Here is a 21,869-nt window from a genome sequence, read left to right on the forward strand (position 1 = left end):
TGTGGCACAGCGGGTTAATAAGTCAGTCACAGCCTATAGGGTAGTCATCCCATGTGGGCGCTGGTTCAAGTCCTGGCTGTTTCACTTCCGATCCAGCTCCCTGCTAATGTGCCTGAGAAAGCAGTAGAGGATGGCTGAAGTTCTCTGGCCCCTGTACCCATGTGGGAGACCTGGAAAAAGCTCCAGGCTCCTGGCTTGCTTGACATAACCCTGGTCATTGTGATCATTTAGAGAGTAAACCAGGATAGAAGATCTCTCTGTTTCTCCTTCTTTCTCTCTGTAACTCCACCTTTCAAATAAATAAATAAAAATAGTTCTATGAAACTACTGATTTCTAGAAACTTGTCCTAAAGTTTTTCACTGTCTGCAGACTGTTCCACAATCCCACATTCTTCTGTGAATGAATTTGAAGAAGCACTGCTGTGTGGGTTTGTGTTGTTTTGGGCTTAATCCAAAATAATTTTGAAATATTTGAAGATTAGAATTAGTACTGTGGGGCCGGCACTGTGGCATAGCAGGTAAAGCTGCTGCCTGCAGTGCTGGCATCCCGTGTGGGCGCCAGTTCGAGTCTCAGCTGCTCCACTTCATATCTGGCTCTCTGCTATGGCCTGGGAAAGCAGTAGAGGATGGCCCAAGTCCTTGGCCCCCTGCACCCACATGGGAAGACTCAGGGGAAGCTCCTTACTCCTGGCTTCAGATCAGCGCTGCTTTGGATCAACGCGGCTCCTGCTGCTGAGACCAATTGTGGAGTGAACCAGTGGATGGAAGACCTCTCTCGCTCTCTCTCTGCCTCCCCTTCTCTCCCTGTGTAACTGACTTTCAAATAAATAAATAAATCTTTAAAGAAAAAAAAAGGGAATCATTAAGTATCAAGTCAAGCAATTTTTTTTCTTATTGTCTTCCAGGACCCTACAGTTGTGATTGGCTCAGGTTTAACAATGGAAGAAATGATTTTTGAAGTGGCTGATACACATCTATTTTTCAATGACTTAGAGGTAAGCATTTTAAATTGTTTCGGTGCTTCAATGAAATGCTTTGTTCAAGAATTATTTTGAATCTATGCTTAATGTATTTTTTAGACCCTATTGTTAGGGTAGGTGTGGAGAGGCCAGCTGACTACCAAGGCATAAATAGTCTTTGAGGAGCAGAGTCATGGTCGGATCACCTCTGGTGTGGCTCCTGGTACTCAGAGGTTGTTGCTGGGTTTTTTGTTTTTGTTTCTTTGTATTGTCTTGTTTTTTAAATTTTTATTTATCTCAAAGGTAGAGAGATAGAGAGACCTTCCATCTGGTGGTTTAACCCCCAAATTCCTGCAACCAGGGCTGGACCAAGATGAAGCCAGGAGCCCCAAACCTAATCCAAGTCTCCCACATGGGTGGCAGGGACCCAGAGCCAACATCACCTGCTACCTCTCAGGTGCTCATTAGCCAGAAGGTTGATTCAAAAGTGGAGCTAGAACTCAAACCCAGGCACTGTGGTAGAGGATGCAGGTACCCCAAATTTAACTGTGGTATCAGATGCTTACCCTGGGCCCTCAGTTGTGTTGTCTAAAAAATGTGATTTTGGTTAGCTTATTTGGAAGTGATCTAGCACAGGGGAAAATGTCAACCCATCAGGCAAAACACTGATATATAAAACATTGTTCCAATTTCATAATCCATATTAAATAATACATATTTATATATAAAATTAGTTTGATGATTCTTGACTGTTCTTCAGTTTTCTCCTCCTAAAAGATGGTCTCTTGATTTGTCCAATTTATAAAAGGCTGCTCTGACCTATTATAATTTAGCATATTTGTTGTTTGTGTATGGGTTAACCTTGAAATATAGAATCATTTTATTGTTAGATGCCAGGAAATACTAAGAGATTCATCGAGAAATTTTTTGACTTTGACGTTTGAGTTTGCCTTTGAGGTGAACAGACTGGGAGTCAGACCAGGGTGCAGGTCTCTGGGGAAGTTATGTTCCCATTCTTGGCTTCAGTTAAGCAGTTATTCTACACAAAAAACTACTGAAAGCTTTCGTATCTAGTTCTACCCAATAGACAATTCTCCAACAGATTAAATTAACCGATGGTAGGGTAGGAGAGGTGTGTTAGGCAAGCGTTCGGCATTAGCAGCTAAAATGCTACTTGGAATACCAGTGTCCCATATCAGAATTTCTGTCTCTAGTCTCATTTCCAGTTTCCTGCTAAGGTGTACTTCGTGAAGCATTGATGATGCCTTAAGTAGTTGGGTTCTTGCCACCCACAAGGAGACCTGGATGGAATTTTGACTCCTGGCTTTGGCCTGGCCCATTCTTGGCTACTGTGGGCATTTGGCAAGTGAACCAGCAGATTGGAGATCTCTCTATCTAGTACTGTCTCTATCTTAAATAAATAAGCTTTTTAAAAAGAAATTAATATATTCATAGGGCTTTAAACTCTAAACTCTATAATGTTTTAAACTTCCTTCAACTTCATATGTTGATAAATTAGGGTGTCAGAGTTTTTATTCAGCAAACATTTGTTGAAAATATATATGCTAATAATTATCACCAAATTGTATTTATAATGATTTTCTAGACATAGTCCTTCCCCAGGACTGAAAATTATTTGAAAAATTTGACCTTATTGAGTTCCTGTCACCAGATCAATGGTTCTCAACTTTAGTGGCCATAAGAATCACCTGGGGAGCTTCTTACAAATGGAGATTCTAGGATTTCACTTGCAGAAATAAAGATTAAAGTAGGTCTGGAATGGACCCAAGAATGCATTTTTTGAAAACCTCCCCAGATGGGCCGGCGCCATGGCACAGTAGGTTAAGCCTCCGCCTGTGGCACTGGCATCCCATATGGGCACCGGTTCTAGTCCCAGCGGCTCCTCTTCCAATCCAGCTCTGTGCTGTGGCCTGGGAAAGCAGTGGAAGATGGCCCAAGTCCTTGGGCCCCTCCACACATGTGGCAGAAACCGGGAAAGCTCCTGGCTGTTGGCCTTGGATTGGCGCAGCTCCAGCCATTGCAGCCAATTGAGGTGTGAACCAGTGGATGGAGGACTAATCTCTCTCTGCCTCTCCTTTTCTCTATGTGTAACTCTGACTTTCAAATAAGATAAATAAATCTTTAAAAAAAAAAAATCATAGACAACTTATAATGGCAGGATGACATGTGGAGAATCACTCTTACTCCCTTTACTATTCCATTTTTTTCAAAAAAGATTCATTTATGGAGCTGGTTGTTGTGGTGCAGTAGGTTAAGCTGCCACCTGCAATGCTGATAACCCATAAAAGCACCAGTTCCAGGCCCAGCTAATGTGGGTCCTGTCAGAGTTAGGCAGTGAGCTGCATTTTATGTCAATAGTAGCCTGGGCTTCAATGGAAAGAATCTTTGTGGGAAGAAGCCCAAGACCCAAGATGCTTTCTAATCTCTATCACTCAATGGTTATATAACCTTGAGGAAATCATGTCACCTCACGTTTAGAACATGAGGAGTTTGCTTAGATGACCTTTTCTAACTACCAACTGTGAATCTATATATTTGCTTCTTTTATTCTCGATTTTTTGTTTTAAGATTGATTGACTGATTTATTTATTTGAAAGGCAGAGTTAGAGAGAGAGGGAGAAGACAGAGAGAGAGGTCTTCCATCCACTGATTCACTACTCAAATGGCTGCAGCAGCTGGGAATGGGCCAGGCCAAAGCCAGAGCCAAGAACTCTTAACTGGGTCTCCCCAAGAACAGCAGGGGCCCCAGCACTTGGGCCATCCTCCACTGCTTTCCCAGGTGCATTAGCCGGACCTGGAACTGGTGCTTTTATGGGTTATCAGCATTGCAGGTGGCAGCTTACCTACTGCACCACAACAATCAGCTCCATAAATAAATCTTTTTTGAAAAAAAATGGAATAGTAAAGGGATGAGAGTGATCCTCCACATGTCATCCTGCCATTATAAGTTGTCTTTTTTTTTTTTTTTTTAAGATTTATTTATCTTATTTGAAAGTCAGAGTTACACATAGAGAGAAGGAGAGGCAGAGAGAGAGAAAGTCCTCCATTCACTGTTTCACTCCCCAGTTGGCCGCAATGGCCGGAGCTGCGCCGATCCAAAGCCAGGAGCCAGGAGCTTCCCCTGGGTTTGCCACGTGTGTGGAGGGGCCCAAGGACTTGGGCCATCTTCCACTGCTTTCCCAGGCCATAGCAGAGAGCTGGATCGTCGGGTCTTGAACCGGCACCAATATGGGATGCTAGCACTGCAGGCAGCAGCCTAACCCACTATACCACAGTGCTAGCCCCTATATGTGGTCTTATGTTATGTCATGATGGCGATAACACTTCTGCTCCCTGGATTGAAATAGTATGCTTTGTCTTTTAACAGGAATGTGACCAGGTGCATGTGGAAGATGTGGCTTCTGATGACAATGGCCAGGACTTGAGGTGATAAACACAGTGACGTCTTGAACATGAGTGGGCGTGTTATGTGAGAGATACAGATTAAGTTCAGATGGAAACAAAGATGATTAGGATATAACTCTGAAAGAGCTCACAATCTAGCAAAGGAGACAGAAGCAAGCGTAGTTAACCATACATACAATGTGAGGAGGTGACAATAAAAAACATGGTGGACACACAGAAGAAAATTGTGATATAAGTGGGAAGCAGTTTGTGCCAGCACTGGTCAGGCCTTCTTGGTGCAATAGTATTTGAGTAGGAAAGAGAAAGTCACAGTCATCTTAAAAGCATTCCAAGGCAAACAATGTATTAGTTTTGCTTTGGCCACATTTTCAGTGAGGAGAAAACATGCTTCCATGCTGTGAGTAGTTTATATGCAAATAATTATCAGGAATTTCACCATGAAAACTAACTGTGGATGTCTGATGGTATTGAGAATAACCTTCTGGAAGATAGTCTTTTTCTTTCTTTCTTTTTTTAAAGGTTTATTTATTTATTTGAAAGGCAGAGTTAACAGAGAGGCAGAAGCAGAGAGAGAAAGGTCTTCCATTCACTGATTCACTCCCCAGATGACCACAGTGGCTGGAGCTGAGCCAATCTAAAGCCAGGAACCAAGAGCTTCTTCCAGGTTTCCCACATACGTGTGGAGGCCCAAAGACTTGGGCCATCTTCCACTGCTTCCCCAGGTGCATTAGCAGAGAGCTGGATCTGAAGTGGAGCAGCTGGGACTCAAACCAGTGCCCATATGGGATGCCAGTGCTGCAGGCCAGGGTTTTAACCCTCTGCACAGCGCCAGCCCCTGGAAGATCGTTTTAAGCATTATATTATAATGTAAGCTAAACCAAGAGATCTCAGTGGCAAGATGCATACTCAGTATCTTCATTCTTCTCTTTGCTCCTGTCTAATGCTCTTAGCTAAGAAAGATCTGAAAATTTATCTAGCTTATACTTAAGATTTTTAAGGAAAAAAAGACTGTCATATTTTTCATGTTAATTTGTTTTAATGTTTATCCCTTTGCATGGATAGGTGTTCTTCCCTGTGACTGTACTAAAAGTCTTTTTTTTTTTTTTAAGAATTATTTTATTTATTTGAAAGAGTTACAGAGAGAGGTAGAGCCAGAGAGAGAGAGGTCTTCCATTCCACTGGCTCACTCCCCAAATTATTGCAGTGGGCAGAGCTGAGCTGATGTGAAGCCAGGAGCCGGGAGCTTCTTCCAGATCTCCCATGCGGATGCAGGGGCCCCCGGACTTGGACCATCTTCCACTTTCTCAGGCCATAGCAGAGAGCTGGATTGGAAGAGAAGCAGCAGGGACTTGAACTGGCGCCCATATGGGATGCCGATGCTGCAGACCGGGCCCCTCACAGCATCACAGCACCGCCCCCATACTAAAATTCTTGAATATAGAGTTAGGACATAACCACCTAATGCTGAGAGGACTGAAAAGTGCCTCCTTCTGGAGCAGCATCCAGTTGTGTGTGTCAGGCATCGCACTGTCCTGGAGAGCACTGTTGATATAAGATTTCACTGTGTGTTTTAGGAAAAAGCCCTGTATGAAACGGTTTATGGTCTACTCTGAACCCCAGTTGGTTTGTTTTTCTCTTACATGTGTGGTTATCCAATAATTATTCATCTTATCTTTTGGATCATTTACTTTCTTAAATACAGAATCTTAGACTTAATGTGTTGAACTATGTTTTAACTTTTGATTGATCCAAGTTGTCTCTTATTTTGTCATTTAAAAATCTTTACTTCTGAAGTATTTATTCTCCCCAGTGTTGGTGACTGTGTTATCTACTGTGAAATAACAAGTCTGCCGTATAACAAATAGACAAGTAAGCATTTCCCACTTCACAGTCTCTAGGTCAGGAGCTTGAAAGCAACCTGGCGAGGTAGTTCTTCATCAGTCTGTGAGGGTGAAATCAGGATGGTGACTGGAGCTACGCTGATCCAAAGGCTTGACTGGAGCTGGAAGACCTCCTTCTGGTCTCTCGCAGGTGGCTGATGACAGGAGGCCGAGTTGCTCACTCCATGGGCCTCCTCACGGAGGGGCGTGACATTGGGCAGTTGACTTCTTCAGAGCAGGTGCTCACGAGAGAACCAGAGGAGCTTAGTCTGTGAAGTATAACATCATCACGTTTACCACACTCACTTTATATTCTGAGTCCAACCCTTAACCAAGAAGCAGAAGTAGAAGAGAGTATAGAGACCAGCATTGTGTTACAGCAGGTTAAACCACAGGTTACAACACCTACATCCTACATTGGAATGCCAGTTTGAGTCCCGACTACGATGCTTCTGATCCATCTTCTGTTAATGCAGCCCGGGAATAGCAGGGGATGACGTAAGTGCTTGGGCCCCTGCCATCCATGCAAGAGACCTGGATGGAGTCTGGCTTGACTGTTTCTGGCATTTGGGGAGTAAACCAGCAGGTGGAAGATACCTCTCTTTCTCCCTCTCCCCTTTCCTCTATCCCTTTCTGCCTCATTCTCTGCCTTTCAGGTAGATGAAAATAAGCAAATAAACATCTAAAAATGTATGTTAAAAAAAAAAGTAGTATCCAAAGGATTTGTGTTCATATTTTACTGCAGTAACCTGTGAACTTAGCAGGTTGCTAAAGAAAAACCAGATGCCATTATCTTTCCATTATTAGCATTTGGGGTTATTTCCTTCCTTTTTTAAGTATTTTTCATTTTTACATAGTTGCAGTCATTTTGTGCATGTGTGAGTGGGTACACACAGATTTTTATGTTCTACTTTTTTCACCGTATGATATTCTATCATTCACAAAAAAAGGTGCATTATCTCAAGCCAGTCTGTAGGGGTGCTGGTGCTTGAATTGTGCATAACTCTCCTTTCCTCCTTCTCAGCCCTTAGATAGAGGGCTAGTGAAAGGTAGACTCCGACAAACAAAGACGAAAGAAGATTCTTTTACTTTTTAAGGTTTATTTATTTATTTGAAAGGCAGAATTACAGAGAGAGAGGGAGAGATAGAGATGTTCTAATTGCTGGTTCACTCCCCAAATGACCACAACAGCCAGGGCTGGGCCAGGCCAAAGCCAGGAGCCAGGAGTTTCTTCCAGGTCTCCCATGTGGGTGCAAGGGCCCAAGCAGTTGGACCATTTTCTGTTACCTTCCCAGGAGCATTGCAAGGAACTAGCTTAGAAGTGGAGCCACTGGGGCTCAAATGGCACCCAAATGGGTTGTTGGCACCACAGGCACCACAGGCACCATTGCCACAGTGCTGGCCCCAGGGAGAAGATTCTTAAAGCTTTGTTTATCAAATGTCGGGAATAAGTCAGATACCGGAACACAGGACAGAGAATCCCAGATGGCAATCAGTCAAAAACTCCATGCTGTATAGATTTTGATTTTTGTAATGCTCTCTCTTTGCAGCAACTACAGTTTCTCAACAGATGGCTTCAGTGGCTCAGGAGGCAGTGGCAGCCATGGTTCCTCTGTAGGTGTCCAGGGAGGTGTGGACTGGATGAGGAAACTGGCTTTCCGCTACCGAAAAGTGAGAGAAATCTATGATAAGCATAAAAGCAACGTGGGTGGTAAGTGTAGCATCCAGCCAGTCTTGTCAATGCTCTGTATCTTTCTGATCTCCTGCTTTCCTTTCCAGAAATTCCTTAGTCCCCTCTGGCAACTGCTTGTGTTTAAGAATTGGCTCAGCAGCATGTTAATGCAGTGGAGGTTTACTTGAAACCCTTTGGAGAGTAAGCTCTCAGTGTGACTTTGGAAAGCTCTCTTTAGACAAGAGCCGCCTTTTTATTTTTTTTAAGAGTATTTATTTATTTAAGAGACAAAATTACAGACAGAGAAAGGAAGAGACAGAGAGAGAGGTCTTTCATCTGCTGTTCACTCCACAAATGGCAGCAAAGGCCAGAGCTGGGCTAATCTGAAACCAGGAGCCAGGAACAACTTCTGGGTGTCCCACAAGGGTGCAGGGGCCCAGGGACTTGGGCCATCTTCTGCTGCTTTCCCAGGCCATAACAGAGAGCAGATCAGAAGAAGAGCAGCCAGGACTTGAACCAGCACCCACATGGGATGCCAGCACCACAGGCAAAGGCTTAACCTACTATGCCATGGCACTGGCCCCAACAAGTGCCTTTTTTATAGGAAGTGTGATCCATGGATGTTGTATAAGGATGTGTGTTTCATTCTTGAGTTAATAGTTAATAAGGTATCATAGGTTTTTGGCTGATTCATATAACCATCAAGACAAAAGACAGGTAGAACTAGGTGTTAAGCTTGTCATGAGTGGAAAACTAGGCCAAGGTTGTAGGCTGGCAGTATCCATGTGTTGTAATTTGAAGGACCTTGGAAATTCGTTTTATCCAGAAATACTACAAATGTCAGATGCCACAAAACCTAAAATTTTATTACTTGGAATTAATCATAAATTGATCAGATTAGAAGATCCAGTCTAAATCCCTCATTTTGCAGTTGAGAAAATTGATGTCCCTCATAGAGGCAGCAGGGGCAGCTTGCCCACAATTGTGTTGCAAGTTAGTGACCCTGACATGGTTGGAATTATATCCACTAACTTTGGGTCCAGTGCATTTTGCATTCTACAGTTTCCTTTTTAGTGAGTTGCCCCTGAGAGAGAATATTTAAAATGGAGCCATCACCCTCGGAGATGCACAAAATGTCGCCTAAACGTTTCAGGGACTGCAGAGCTTGCTAAAGCATATTGCTGCAGGTGCAGAGCCTTGGACTGTACTTGCTGCCTTCTAGTGTGGTGCAGAAGTAGAAACAGGGCTTTGAAGAACAATTTGGTTCATTCCTGTTACACTCCTCTAATACCAGATAAAAATACAGACTTGGGGGATCTAATTTACTTTTTTTTCATGTTCTTTTTATTGCTTGTTTCTTACAGTTTAGAACTATTATTTTATTTTGGCAACTCTAAGCCTTTTTAACTTTTCCTCTCATCGACACCAGGCTTTCTATTATTGTTTTTATTTATGACCTCAATCCTGATCCTTTCCTTGCCTTGTGCCATTACATGGTTTCCTGAAGAAATAGGAACAGGTGAACAGTAATGTCTACTTACATGTTTTGCACACTGTGAATTAACAAAAGTGTCACATTCTGTGTTAGTTCTTGTACTGTAAAGCCATCAGTATGACAGCAAATTCTGCTTCTTCCTCACAGATACCCTTTCTGCTTTTCTGGAGGGTTACTAATAGAATACAGGATTTTTTTTTCCTTACCTTCACTACAAAAAACTTCAGAGCCAGATTCATTATTTGAATATTATAACTCAGGTTATCATATGAGTTGCTTTCTTTATTTTGTGCTTAGTTGTATTGTCTTAGGCAGGGTTTTAATCTGTTACCACCTGGAGTTGTTTCATAGTAAGTACAGAACAATTGTTGGTCATTCATCCTGGAGTCTCAGGTTTAGCATTCCCGGGCAGGTGGAGGTGCAGCCATCACAGGAGGTATGCGTGGCAGTAGAAAGGCCTTTGTCACTATGAGGAGGCCCCTTCTCTCCTCCTGCTTTGATTTCTTTAGAAAGAAATTAGAAATGCAGAGGACTCTTGAGCTCTAAGACTTTGCCATTCAATTCTTTTTTTTTTTTTTTTTTTTAAGATTGATTTATTTATTTGAAAGGCAGAGTTACAGAGAGGCAGAGGCAGAGAGAGAGGTCTTCCATCTGCTGATTCACTCTCCAGATGCTGATCCAAAGCCAGGAGCCAGGAACTTCCAGGTCTCCCATGCGGGTGTAGGGGCCCAAGGACTTGGGCCATCTTCCTCTGCTTTCCCAGGCCACAGCAGAGAGCTGGATTGGAAGTGGAGCAGCCAGGACTCGAACCGGCAGCACTGCAGGTGGTGGCTTTACCCACTACACCACAGTGCTGGCCCTACCATTTAGTTCTTAATGTCGTGTTCTAAGGCAGTGCTGCTCAGAGCATGGTCCAGCAGTCTCCTGATTGTGTTACTGATTGGTGATGAAAAAGGGAGCCTGCACCAGAATCTTATATTTCCTTTGGCTGGTTTTGTTGTTGTACCCAATAGGAAAGCATTCAAATGAAGAAAGTCAAATGGCATTTTGAGTAGCACTAGTCCATGGTGTCTCCAAGAAGAGATACTTATCAGTTTGGTAGAATACTTCAGACTCACACTATTTCTAAATTGAATTTAGAAATTGTTTTCTCAGTGTCAGCAAGTACATGTTGTCAAATAATAAATGCATCTGCCTTTATTTCTAAAGGGCTCCTCAGTCCCCAGAGAAAGGAAGCACTGCAGAGATTAAGAGCAGAAATTGAAGTTTTAACAGATTCCTGGTTAGGAACTGCGTTAAAGTCCTTACTTCTCATCCAGTCAAGGTATGGAAATGATTTTTTGTTTGTTTATTTGAAAAACAGACACATACATATATAGAGCGATATCCCATCCTGGGTTCATTGCCCAAATGTCTGCAACAGCTGAGCTAAAACCAGGAGCCCGAAACTCAGTCCAGGTCTCCCACATGGGTACCAGGGACCCAACTACTTGATCATCACCTGCTGCTTCCCAGCATTTAACAAGAAACTAGAAGGGAGAATGGAGCCGGAACTTGAACTCTGGCACTTACATCCCGAGCAGCATCTTCACACCACACCACACACATCTCAGTAACGATTCTCATAGGTCTCATCCTCTGAGACTCTTTCCTATCCCAGTCCAGAATAGACCATTCCCTAAAACAGAGTTTGGGATAGGGGTAAGAAGTGGTTAAATCGTGCAGGGAAGTATTTAGGTTGGGAGAGAGACAACGATAGTTTATATTAAGCACACTTTAAAGTTGTAAGAGAATATTTATGTAGGAAACCCTTTTTTCTTTGTCCTTCCTTTTTACCCACTAAATTAAAGCTGAGTAATCATCCTCTACAACCTGGGGGATGAGTCTAGTGACATCAGAGGCACACGTAGGGGACATATCACAAATATCCTAAGTAGAGGAAGTGCCAGGCAGTATTCTCGGACCTGTTCAAGAAGGCAAGATTCAAAAGCAAAAGGTCCGTTAAGCAGATTAAGAGATTTCAACTTGAAGCCAGATTGGGAAATAAATACTACATCTGTGCCAATATCCTACAGCTCTCCTTCAAAACGGGAATTCTAGACCCACAGCCACAGCAGTAAACAGTGAGAGTGACCCCAAGAGGTGGAGGTTTAGTGAAGCTGAAGGACATGTGAGATTACTGTGTTGTTAGTTCATTCCTAAAGAGTTGGCCCATTTGAATTCTTGCTCCTAGGTTGGTTTAATTTCATTTTTTGCTTTTTCTTCTTGCTCTCTTATAGGAAGAATTGTGTGAATGTTCTGATCACTACCACCCAGCTGGTTCCAGCTCTGGCCAAAGTGCTCCTGTATGGACTAGGAGAAATATTTCCAATTGAAAACATCTATAGTGCTACCAAAATTGGTATGGTTTCTGTTCTGTTTTGTCATTAACCTTACAATCAAACGTCCTATTCGTGCTGCACCTGTTACCGCCCCCCACCCTGTGTCTATAACCCTGCCTCTCAAATAAATAAATAAATCTTTAAGAAAAAAAAAAACGGGGCCAGCACTGTGGCACAGTAGGTTAGTTAATCCTCTGCCTGCAGTGCCGACATCCCATGTGGGTGCCGGTTCTAGTCCTGGCTGCACCTCTTCCAATCCAGCTTTCTGTTTTTCCTGGGAAAGCAGTAGAAGATGGCCCAGGTCCTTGGGCCCCTGCAACCATGTGGGGGACCCGGAAGGGGCTCCTGGCTCTTGGCTTTGGATTGGCCCAGCTCTGGCTGTTGCAGCCATTTGGGGAGTGAACCAGCAGATGGAAGACCTTTCTCTCTCTCTCTCCCTCTCACTGTCTGTAATTCTACCTCTCAAATAAATAAATAAAATCTTTTAAAAAAAAAAATCAAGGATTAAACTATATACTTGAAAATTATTAAAATCCCTCACATTCATTAAGAAAGCTGCTTAAAATAGCTAATTTGCAGAAAAGGAAAAACTTATAAAATTCTGAATAAACCCTTAAGTCCCCAGTTAAGGGGACTGCAAATTTAACTGTGATATATTTACTACTGGTTAGATGCACAATTTAAGTGTAATGATGCTAACTTTTGTTAAGATAATGGGTATTCTTACTCTGCAGATGGAATTGAAAATGGGTATACCTATTTTAGAAAACATTTATTAATGTCTAATAAAGTTTGAGATATGCATGACCCCATGGCCCAGAAATTGCACTTTCAGATTGGAGGTGCTTCAAAAAAGTCATGGGGAAATTGAATGAAAAATTTATTTTGGTGTAAAATAGTTTTGAAATCCGTGCCTAATTTTGCATGACATGTTTTCCAGGAACTTTTTGAAGAACACTGGTATGTTTACTTTAGAGCAGGAGTCTTCAGATTACAGGCCAATCCTGCCCCCTGCCTCTTTTTATGTAGTTGTGTGAAACAGCTGTGCCCATTCCTTTTTGTGCAGCTGCTTTCATACTCCAGAGGCAGAGTCTAATAGTTGCACCAGAGACCAGAGGGCCCTCAAAGCCCAGGCTGCGCACCAGCTACACAGAACAGGTTACTGACCTGCCCTGCGTGCTTCTGATGTGTGCAAGTACTTCTGAGTATACACAGATGTAGGTTCTTAGTTCTGATTGTGTGTATTGGTATATTTATTACAGAAATTCTCCAGCCGATGGCAATCAAGTGTCTTGAGGAAGAGGCACCTTTATCTTTTTTTTTTTTTTTTTTTTTGACAGGCAGAGTTAGACAGTGGGAGAGACAGAGAAAAAGGTCTTCCTTCCATTGGTTCACCCCCCAAAATGGCTGCTACAGCCAGCGCAGTGCACTGATCTGAAGCCAGGAGCCAGGCGCTTCCTCCTGGTCTCCCATGCAGGTGCAGGGTCCAAGCACTTGGCCATCCTCCACTACCTTCCCGGGCCACAGCAGAGAGCTGGACTGGAAGAAGAGCAACCGGAACAGAACCTGGTGCCCCAACTGGGACTAGAACCCAGGATACCGGCACTGCAGGTGGAGGATTAGCCAAGTGAGCCGCGGCGCTGGCCGCACCTTTATCTTACATGAGAATCCTAGTGCTAAGTCCCTGGATATGTCAGAAAGATGAGATTCATGGAGTTAGATGAAGAAGGAAGCGAAGTTACAACCTTACTTACCTGAGGAAGGTGGCAGAAACAAGGAAATAAAATATAAAACATGTGGAGAAACAACCAGGAATATAGTTTCCTTTTATTTATGCAAATGAAGTATCTTTCCCACAGTAGAATCATCTGTGTGTGTTTTAGATGTTGGTTCCGGATATTGTGATCCATTATCACGTGTGTCAGAACTGTCTGCAGTGGATTTAAATCATGCACCCCCCCAAGGTCACTTATAGTGATACAGGATCTCCGCTGGAGCTGCATGGGGTAGTAAATGAGGAAACTCCAGATGGGAGCGACGATGCTGCCACATTGATGAGTCAGTCACTTTTCTCAGTCCTGCTCAGGCTCCTCCCCTACTGAAGAACATAAGACCCATGTCCAAGACTATTTCTGGAAAATGAAGAATTGGAGGGAAATGGCTGTATGTCTGCTACTTACTTCTAACAAGAAATCATGGCCTTATGCTTCCACTCTCCTGTCCTGCCTTAAAACATTTCTCCTCAGAAATCACTCATTTGTCATGGCCCAGTGGCCAGAATTTGGGTTTGGAATTGGATGGCATGTCTAATGCTAACTAATAGCTTGTGTGTGACCTGAGGCACGTCACTAGACCTGTGAGTCACCTGTGAGACAGAGAATGGTTCCTGCCTCACTGAATTATTGTGAGAATAAATGAAGGAATAAGTGGAAAGTGTTTTATAAACTATAAAGTACAGAAGATGTGGAAGAGGAGGTGGTACTCACAGCTGTCTCACACCCCATGTCCCTTAGTCTCCCAGTTGTAGAAATTTCCTTGATATGAGGGCTAAAATAAGTTACCGTTGTAATGGCCCAGTGTCACATTCTTTTGGGCAGTGGGCCTGCTGAGTCTCTGTTCACTACCTTTGCTCCCAACCAAGCAAACTACGTGGGCTGCCACGTGGTCTGTCCGAGTACAGGCGGGTGAACCTGACTGTTGCAGCCTTTGTCTTTTAAGTTTTTTGTTTTAATTTTTAGTTAGCTTTTAGCAGATTCAATGTACATGTAGATATAATGCTAAGAACATAATGATAGTCCCTTCCTCCTTCTCTCCTTCTCACTTTCTTTCTGCATTTCTTTTTTTGTTTTGTTTTGAGATAACATTTTTAAATTACATTATAGTAAAGACTTAATACTTGATAAATTTAACAAGTGAAAAGCAAAGAGACCCTAGTTTAATGAGAATATAGACAACAAACAATAATTGAATGGAGAAATGGCCATTTCGCCCGTATACACTAAATTTTAAAGTAAACACGGATCATTAAAACTGTAGTAATATGGGCTGGCGCCGCGGCTCAATAAGCTAATCCTCCACCTAGCGGCGCCGGCACACTGGGTTCTAGTCCTGGTCAGGGCGCCGGATTCTTTCCCAGTTGCCCCTCTTCCAGGCCAGCTCTCTGCTGTGGCCAGGGAGTGCAGTGGAGGATGGCCCAGGTGCTTGGGCCCTGCACCCCATGGGAGACCAGGAGAAGCACCTGGCTCCTGCCATCGGATCAGCGTGGTGTGCCGGCCGCAGCGCGCCAGCCATGGCAGCCATTAGAGGGTGAACCAACGGCAAAAAGGAAGACCTTTCTCTCTGTCTCTCTCTCTCACTATCCACTCTGCCTGTCAAAAATAAATAAATAAATTAAATTAAATAAAAAAACTGTAGTAATATAACATTTTTGACCACTGGTTTGACAGTTTGCAGCCTTTTTCTTTTGTATGGAAAAAAGGGAAGAATATTCTCATAGGAAATTTCTTTTTCTCATCAGGTAAGGAGAGCTGCTTTGAGAGAATTGTGTCAAGGTTTGGAAAGAAAGTCACGTATGTGGTGATTGGGGATGGACGCGATGAAGAAATTGCAGCCAAGCAGGTAACCGGCAAAGCGGATAAGCCAGAGGTTGGGCATTGAGCAGTCAGAAAAGAGGTTCAGACTTCAGAATCCGGATATGCTGCTGTGCAGCTACAGTGCTGTGCTGTAAAGAGGAGAGTGGTTCTCTCCCCAGATGAAATTCTCTGTATAAGCTGACAGACCACCTCATCCCTGCCAGTCAAAAATCTTAAAATCTTTGAAGCCTGTTGCAAGGAGCCTCATCATTAAACCTGTTTTCACTGTAGATGGCAGTGCCTTTCTCAAGAATATCAGCCTTGACCACAAAAAGCACAACTCATTCTGACTTTTCTAGGCTCAGATTCTAAGAAGAAAGAAAGAAAAAATATATATACAGTACGGTTGGGACTGAATTGCTATAAAGAATGTCCTTTCCAATTTTGAGCCCTGAACAGTGGTTCTGATATTAACGCCATAGCTATACATGTCCTGACACCAGGTCATCCCTTCTCACTACAGGGAACAGTAGGTGAAAGAGTTTTGGCTGTAGAATCTACAAAGGCAGGTTCGGTTCCCATGTGTTTATAAGCTGTGCAACTTTGTACAGTTCACTTGTTTTCTCTGAGTTTCCTCATTTACTAAATGGATCTACAGAAGTTCTTTCCTTCCCTACCTCAGTTTATTTTCTTCCAGCAGCTCTGTTTCTTAGATTTGTATTCAGTGGGTTACCAACTAGAACCACCTGCCTTGAGTTTCTTCCCCCAGGTAACATAGAAACCTTAGCAACTGGGGACGGTGTTGTGGGGTAGCAGGCGAAGCAGCATCCCATGTGAGCACAGGTTCTTATCCTGGCTGCTCCACTTCCGATCCAGCTCCCTGCTAATGTGCCTGGGGAAGCAGCGGAAGATGACCCAAGTGCTTGGATCCCTGCCACCTATATGGGAGACCTGGTTAAGTTCCAGGCTCCTGGCTTCAGCCTGGCCCAGCCCTGGCCATAGGGGCCATTTAGGGAGTGAACCAGTGGGTGGAAGATCCCATTGTCACTCCCTCTCCACTGTAACTGCATCTCAAGAAAATAAATAAATTTTAAAAAGAAAAAAGGGCTGGCGCTGTGGCGTAGAGGGTAAAGCCACTGCCTGTGGCACCAGCATCCCATATGGGTGCCAACTCAAGTCCCTGCTGCTTCACTTCTGATCCAGCTCCCTGTTAATGTTTCTGGGAAAGCAGTGAAAAATGGCCCAAGTACTTGGGCCCCTGCACCTGTGTGGGAGACTCGGAGGAAGCTCCTGGCTCCTGGCTTTGGACCATTGTGGCCATTTGGGGAGTGAACCAGCAGATGGAAAACTTCTCTCTGTAACTCTGCCTTTAAATTAGATAAGTAAATCTTAAAAAAAAAAAAAGAAGAAGAAGAAGAAGAAACAAACTAATGATGAATCATGTGATTTGTGATCAGTTGGTGTTAGCACCTCGTGATGGTTTCATTTGTCACTGTATGTAGCAGTTCAAAGACATTTGCTTTTTTCACATATCTCGTCACAGAAGCTTTCATTACAGAGTTTCTTGTTGCTCTCTTTGGGAAAGACCCAAGTGTCAGCTTAGTGCTTCCCTGTCTGAAGAAGGGAGTGGGGAAGAGAAAGAACCATTTGAGTCATTAGCAAAGTTGGTGTAGTTACCGTGCTGCTTGTAATCACCTACTGAAGACTAACCCCCTGGCAGACGCTGTAATGCTTTGTCTGATCCGACTTCCACCATGGGAGGGATCTTTTCTGAAGACTTGCTGGTCCTTCTTTGAATAAACCCAGGTGTGCCCAGGTAGCCTATTCCACTGTGGAGTCCAGCCTTCCACTGAATAAAACGTTATCTCTAAGTAAGTCTAGCACACCTGAGCATAACAAAACAAGTTTGCTTCCTCTTCTGTATATTAATGGCCTTTTAAATATCTAGTGTGAGCGATAGGTGCTTGATGTAACTGTTAAGTCACCTCTTGGGATGCCCACATCACACATCAGAATGCCTGGTTTGAGTCCTGGCTCTGCTTCCCATTCCAGTTTCCTGCTAATGTGCACCATGGGAGGCAGCAAGTCATCACTTGTGTCCCAGCAGCCCACATGGGAGACCTAAATTGAGTTCCAGGCTTCTGGCACCAGCCTGACCCAACCCTAAGTGTTTTGGGCGTTTGGGGAATAAAGCAGAAGATGGAAGATCTCTCTATGTCTCTTTCTTTCTGTCCTTCAAATAAACATTTTTTTAAGTTGGTGGAGAATGAGATTAAAAGATAAGTTTACTTTGGTGTGGATAATCTTGAAATCCATGCATAGTTTTTTCATGATACACATTTTTCATGAGCTTTGTGTAGCTAGAATAGTGTACATATATTAATATAATAATATAATAGTATATCTAGAATAGTAGCTAGAATAGATATATCTCTTACAGTAAAAGCAGAGTTTACCACTGAACCCATTTCACACGTGTGAAGTGTCCTATAACATGCAAAGTTACTCTGATCCTTATGACTGCTCCGAGGTGGGGAAGGTTACCAAGTACCCTGGGAAGAGGTCTGTGGAGGGTTGGGTACGGGTGGATAAAAACCGCGAAAGCAGCTGGGCTGACCGTTCACCTTCCGTTCTCCAGCACAACATGCCTTTCTGGAGGATCACGAACCACGGAGACCTGGTGTCCCTGCACCAGGCCCTGGAGCTGGATTTTCTCTAAGAACTGGAATGAGGAGCCTTTCTGGTGAGCTCCTTTCCACTCCTGAGGGCAGCCAGAGACTGGAACCAGCTGGGGACTCTCTGTCTTTGCTCCATGGAATGCTGGCGAGAACACAATCAGAACAACAGCTGCAGATTTGGCCGAGAGTCAGCCCCAGCCCGTGTTCATCCTCATGCAGAAGCGGAGACAGCTGGATAGAGAGAACAATAGGCTCGTTGCAGCTACTGTGCTTTTAATTCTTCTCTTTTGTTTTGTTTCAAAAAAAAAAAAAAAAAGAATGGAAATTCCTGGAGCAGAGGTGCGCTCTTAGTGGTGGTCAGACTGAGAACTGCTGTGACCCTGTGGTGAGAGGATAACGCAGCAGACTTCTGGGACATCTCTTGCAGTCTTTAGAATCTCCTTAGCCGTAGAACTTACTTCCAGTGAATGTGTATGTTATTTTTATAGGTGAGGGTCTCTGAAGCAGGTGTCCCCCTTTCTTTTTCTAGCAAGAAAGGGTCATTTAAAGTTTCCTTGAAAATAGTCATTGAAATGTCTAAATACCTCTGTGTGACGGTAGCCCCCCCGTAGCTGCTCCCAGGGGTCTGCTTCTCTCCCGTTCTTCCATTTCTTACTTGGCCGAACTGTGGGGTGCTGGACACTGATGAACTTTGGACTTGGCATTTCCCATCCTTTTAAAAGTCTTAGTCCTTTTTCCAGTCCTTCTTCCCCTTTAATCAAGTGACACAAACCAAGAAACTGCTTCTTTCAGACGGTAAATTCTAAGCCTTCAGCTTGACTCTTAATTCAGAGACTACATGCCAGCAGGCTAATCCTCCCACCTGGAGAAAAAGGATTGAGGCTTCTTAGGAACTTCAGCCTCTTTGGCTCTCAAGACAGGAAGACGCCATCCGATCCTCCAGCACAGAAGCAGCTTTTCCCGTCCACTGCCGACCTTGCGGCCCCCTCTGCTTGTCCATCAGCTGCTGGGCCTAAGCCTTCGCTGCTGTCTCCATTCAGCTCTGACCAGTCCACACACATTGGTCCCAAGAAGTCAAATCAAGTCTAAGAATAGGCTGGATAAGAATTGGCCCAAACTTCCAAAGTATTGGGCTTCCTGTGAAGAAGCCCATAAGTTGCCTGTGGGGTATCTGGGTTCACATTCCCCCCAAGCCTCTGCCTGAAACTGACAGCAGACTGCTCTTACCTTCCCCAGCAATACCCGCTTCTGGTGTTCACTCTGCAGTAGGAATCCAGAAGGCCAGTCTTTCCTGGTTTAAATGAGGATGCGGGCTCCCCTACTTCACACCTGAAGACTTAATCCTGGACCAAATGCAGGAGCATCTCTCAGCCTGACCCCTGGGAAATTGGTGGATACCTCAGCACTGGGGCCAACCTTCCAGCCTGGATGGATTTCTTGGATGTGCCATCCCTCCAGGACCAACCTGGGTACCTGCTCAGCCAGGCCAAATTCCCAGGAGCTGACAAAATTCAGACTGTCCCAGGCAGCACCAAGAAGGGTGACAGTCCCTCAGAAAGATCAGTCTTGGTCCTCAGGAGGGGGCACCTTTGACCAACCCCAGCCGTGCTTGCTTATCCCCAGAGAGTCCGTGTGCCATTCCTGAGAAGTTGCAGCACAGAAAGGTAGGACGCCTGCCAATGCCAGGGCACCCAGACAGCAGCACACCAAGGCTGGTGCACACATTCCTTCAGAACTGTCTGACAAGTGCTTCGTGTCTCACAACTGTAGGAAGCAAGTGTTTGGAGAGCAGCTGAAGCAGGTGCTCCATGACTGAGGTACCGCTTTGCCTTGTTTGCATTTGGGGTAGAAGAGACAGATGGCGGAGGCAGGCCCTCCCTTGGTCTGTATTCAGCCTTGATGCCCAGATGCTGTTGCTCCATGATGGTTGATCCCAGAATAGTCCAGGATGTACTTTACTTACAGGACTCAAAACTCCCCCTATTGCCAGTCTAACTGTTGGCTTCCGGCCCTGGCAAAGACCACCCTGTTGGTACGGTGCTTCGGGCTTGTGGGGCTACAGCGCAGTAACCCCATCACATACCAACACTTCCCACCGCACACCCTTTGGGAACTCTTTTATCTTTAGAATACAACTTAGACTGTTTCAATGGCCTTTTTCATCCTGCCCTGACTACCCAGCTTAGCTTTTTCCAAAGGGAACTTGAACTTGGCCAAGAGAGGCAGGGAGGCTTTCTGAGCAGAGCAGAGCAGCCCCTGCTTTTTTCTGGTTGCTGCCACCCTCATCTAAAGGAAGACAGGAGGCAGGAGCTTCTTGGCTCATCTTTGCCAAAATGAATTAGTTATCCATGAGACATTGCCCTCTCACCCCATCTCCCTGTTCCCCAGCACAGAGATCTGGGAAAGAGCTGTGGGAAGCAGAGAGCCAGGGAGCCTCTTTTCTGGAGAGTCCCCATGAAATTAGTCACGTGGTAAGTCGTTCCCCAGCTGGCATCATGGGCTTCTTGAGATGGGCGTGTGCACTTCCTGCGAGGACCATCTCTAGTGGAGGGTCCAGAGTGGTCAGGTGTGTCCTGGGCTTAGGAGGCGGCTTGACTTCGAATGTAAAACTGACTGTGCCTTAGCATCATTCTGTCCAGTGCCCCTGGGGCCTGCTCCAGATCTAGATGCCTGTTTAGGCTTTTGTTTGATTTGGGTGTTACTGTCTTCTGCTCTGCAAATTGGGGGGCAAAGCCAGTGTCCCAAGACTTGGGCCATGGCTTACTCACATTTACACAAACTGGTCTTTAAAGCTCCAAGTAGAAGCAGATTGGCAAACTGCAGCCGCAGCTTACGGGGCTCCCAGATGTTCACTAGCTTGAATGGGTGTCAGTGCCACTGAGCCACGAGGGAGAGAGTGTGGACCGTGGCTCCCTCTTCCTGGGAGAGGGATGGTCTAGACCAGGAGTGGTGAGCGTGGGGCCTCCCTCTCGTTCCTGCGCAGGGGGCCGTGAGGGCCGCCCTCAGGCAGGCTTCTGTATCTTACCACTACATTGGCTTCCTTGTTCATCTTGAAGTTAGAACTCCCCAGATGGCCACACTATAGAGGCCAGATCTGAATTCTGAGATTCTAAAATACCTTAAACTACAAGAGAGAAAACAGTTCTGACGAGCAGGCCGCCTGTCCCGTCCTCTCCTCTGAGTCACACGGCTCCAGCAAGCCGGGCTCCTTGGCTAGTTCCTGATGCGCTGACAGGAGCCATCTCATTAAGCACGACTTCTCCTCACAGCACGACTCTCTTTGGACTTCAGATGCCTCTCTCGGCAGGAAAAGGCGTTCAGTGGATTGGATATATTTATGTGACTGCGGGCATTCGTGGCTGTAGTATCCTTGACCATAATGTTATATGTAATGGGAACTATCTTATAAACTTGAAAAAAATAAAGTTTTTATTTTCTATACAGCTTGCTTCTGTGTCTTTCCTGAATAGGATTGGCCCAGCTGCCCAGCCGTGTGGGGTTCTCATTAGAGCTTCATAAACACTCTGCAGAGTTCACTAGAGAGGTGTCACCCCTCCAACAACTGGCTCAGCTGATCTCACTAAGCAAAGTGAAACAGTGGAACAAATACCTGTCCATTTGGTATAATTAAATATACATGGGAAAATAAGTATTTTAAAATACTTTGTAATGGAGATTTTATTTTTAATTGTTTCTAAAATATATGGCTTTGTAAAGTCTAGAACTGGAATGGCAGTTCTATATCAAATCTTACTTGATTTGGCCTAATTTCATGTCGTAGAGATTACTTTCCTCCGGACTTGGGT

At 44.4% G+C, this 21,869-nt stretch overlaps 1 protein-coding gene across 19 annotated transcripts in view; it reads left to right on the top strand.

Annotated features, from left to right (window-relative positions):
• The window catches only part of EYA3 (EYA transcriptional coactivator and phosphatase 3), a 107,316-nt gene extending 85,812 nt beyond the window's left edge, over window positions 1–21,504 (top strand). For 13 of the 19 annotated variants that reach the window (XM_002716084.6, XM_070078981.2, XM_070078985.2 and 10 more), the window contains 7 exons: window positions 906–995; window positions 4,348–4,406; window positions 7,816–7,976; window positions 10,642–10,756; window positions 11,712–11,833; window positions 15,331–15,431; window positions 18,024–21,504. In XM_002716084.6, the coding sequence (XP_002716130.3) occupies window positions 906–995; window positions 4,348–4,406; window positions 7,816–7,976; window positions 10,642–10,756; window positions 11,712–11,833; window positions 15,331–15,431; window positions 18,024–18,104 (729 nt within the window). In that variant the 3' untranslated portion in view covers window positions 18,105–21,504. Of the gene's footprint in view, window positions 1–905; window positions 996–4,347; window positions 4,407–7,815; window positions 7,977–10,641; window positions 10,757–11,711; window positions 11,834–15,330; window positions 15,432–17,437; window positions 17,595–18,023 lie in introns of those variants that run through there. The other 6 variants (XM_070078983.2, XM_051856784.3, XM_089301207.1 and 3 more) reach the window with 1 other exon arrangement.
• Window positions 21,505–21,869: the final 365 nt, after the last annotated feature.

Source organism: Oryctolagus cuniculus, chromosome 7 (assembly GCF_051225735.1).
Source record: "Oryctolagus cuniculus isolate XC-2025 breed Fujian yellow rabbit chromosome 7, ASM5122573v1, whole genome shotgun sequence".
Taxonomy (NCBI): Eukaryota; Metazoa; Chordata; class Mammalia; order Lagomorpha; family Leporidae; genus Oryctolagus; species Oryctolagus cuniculus.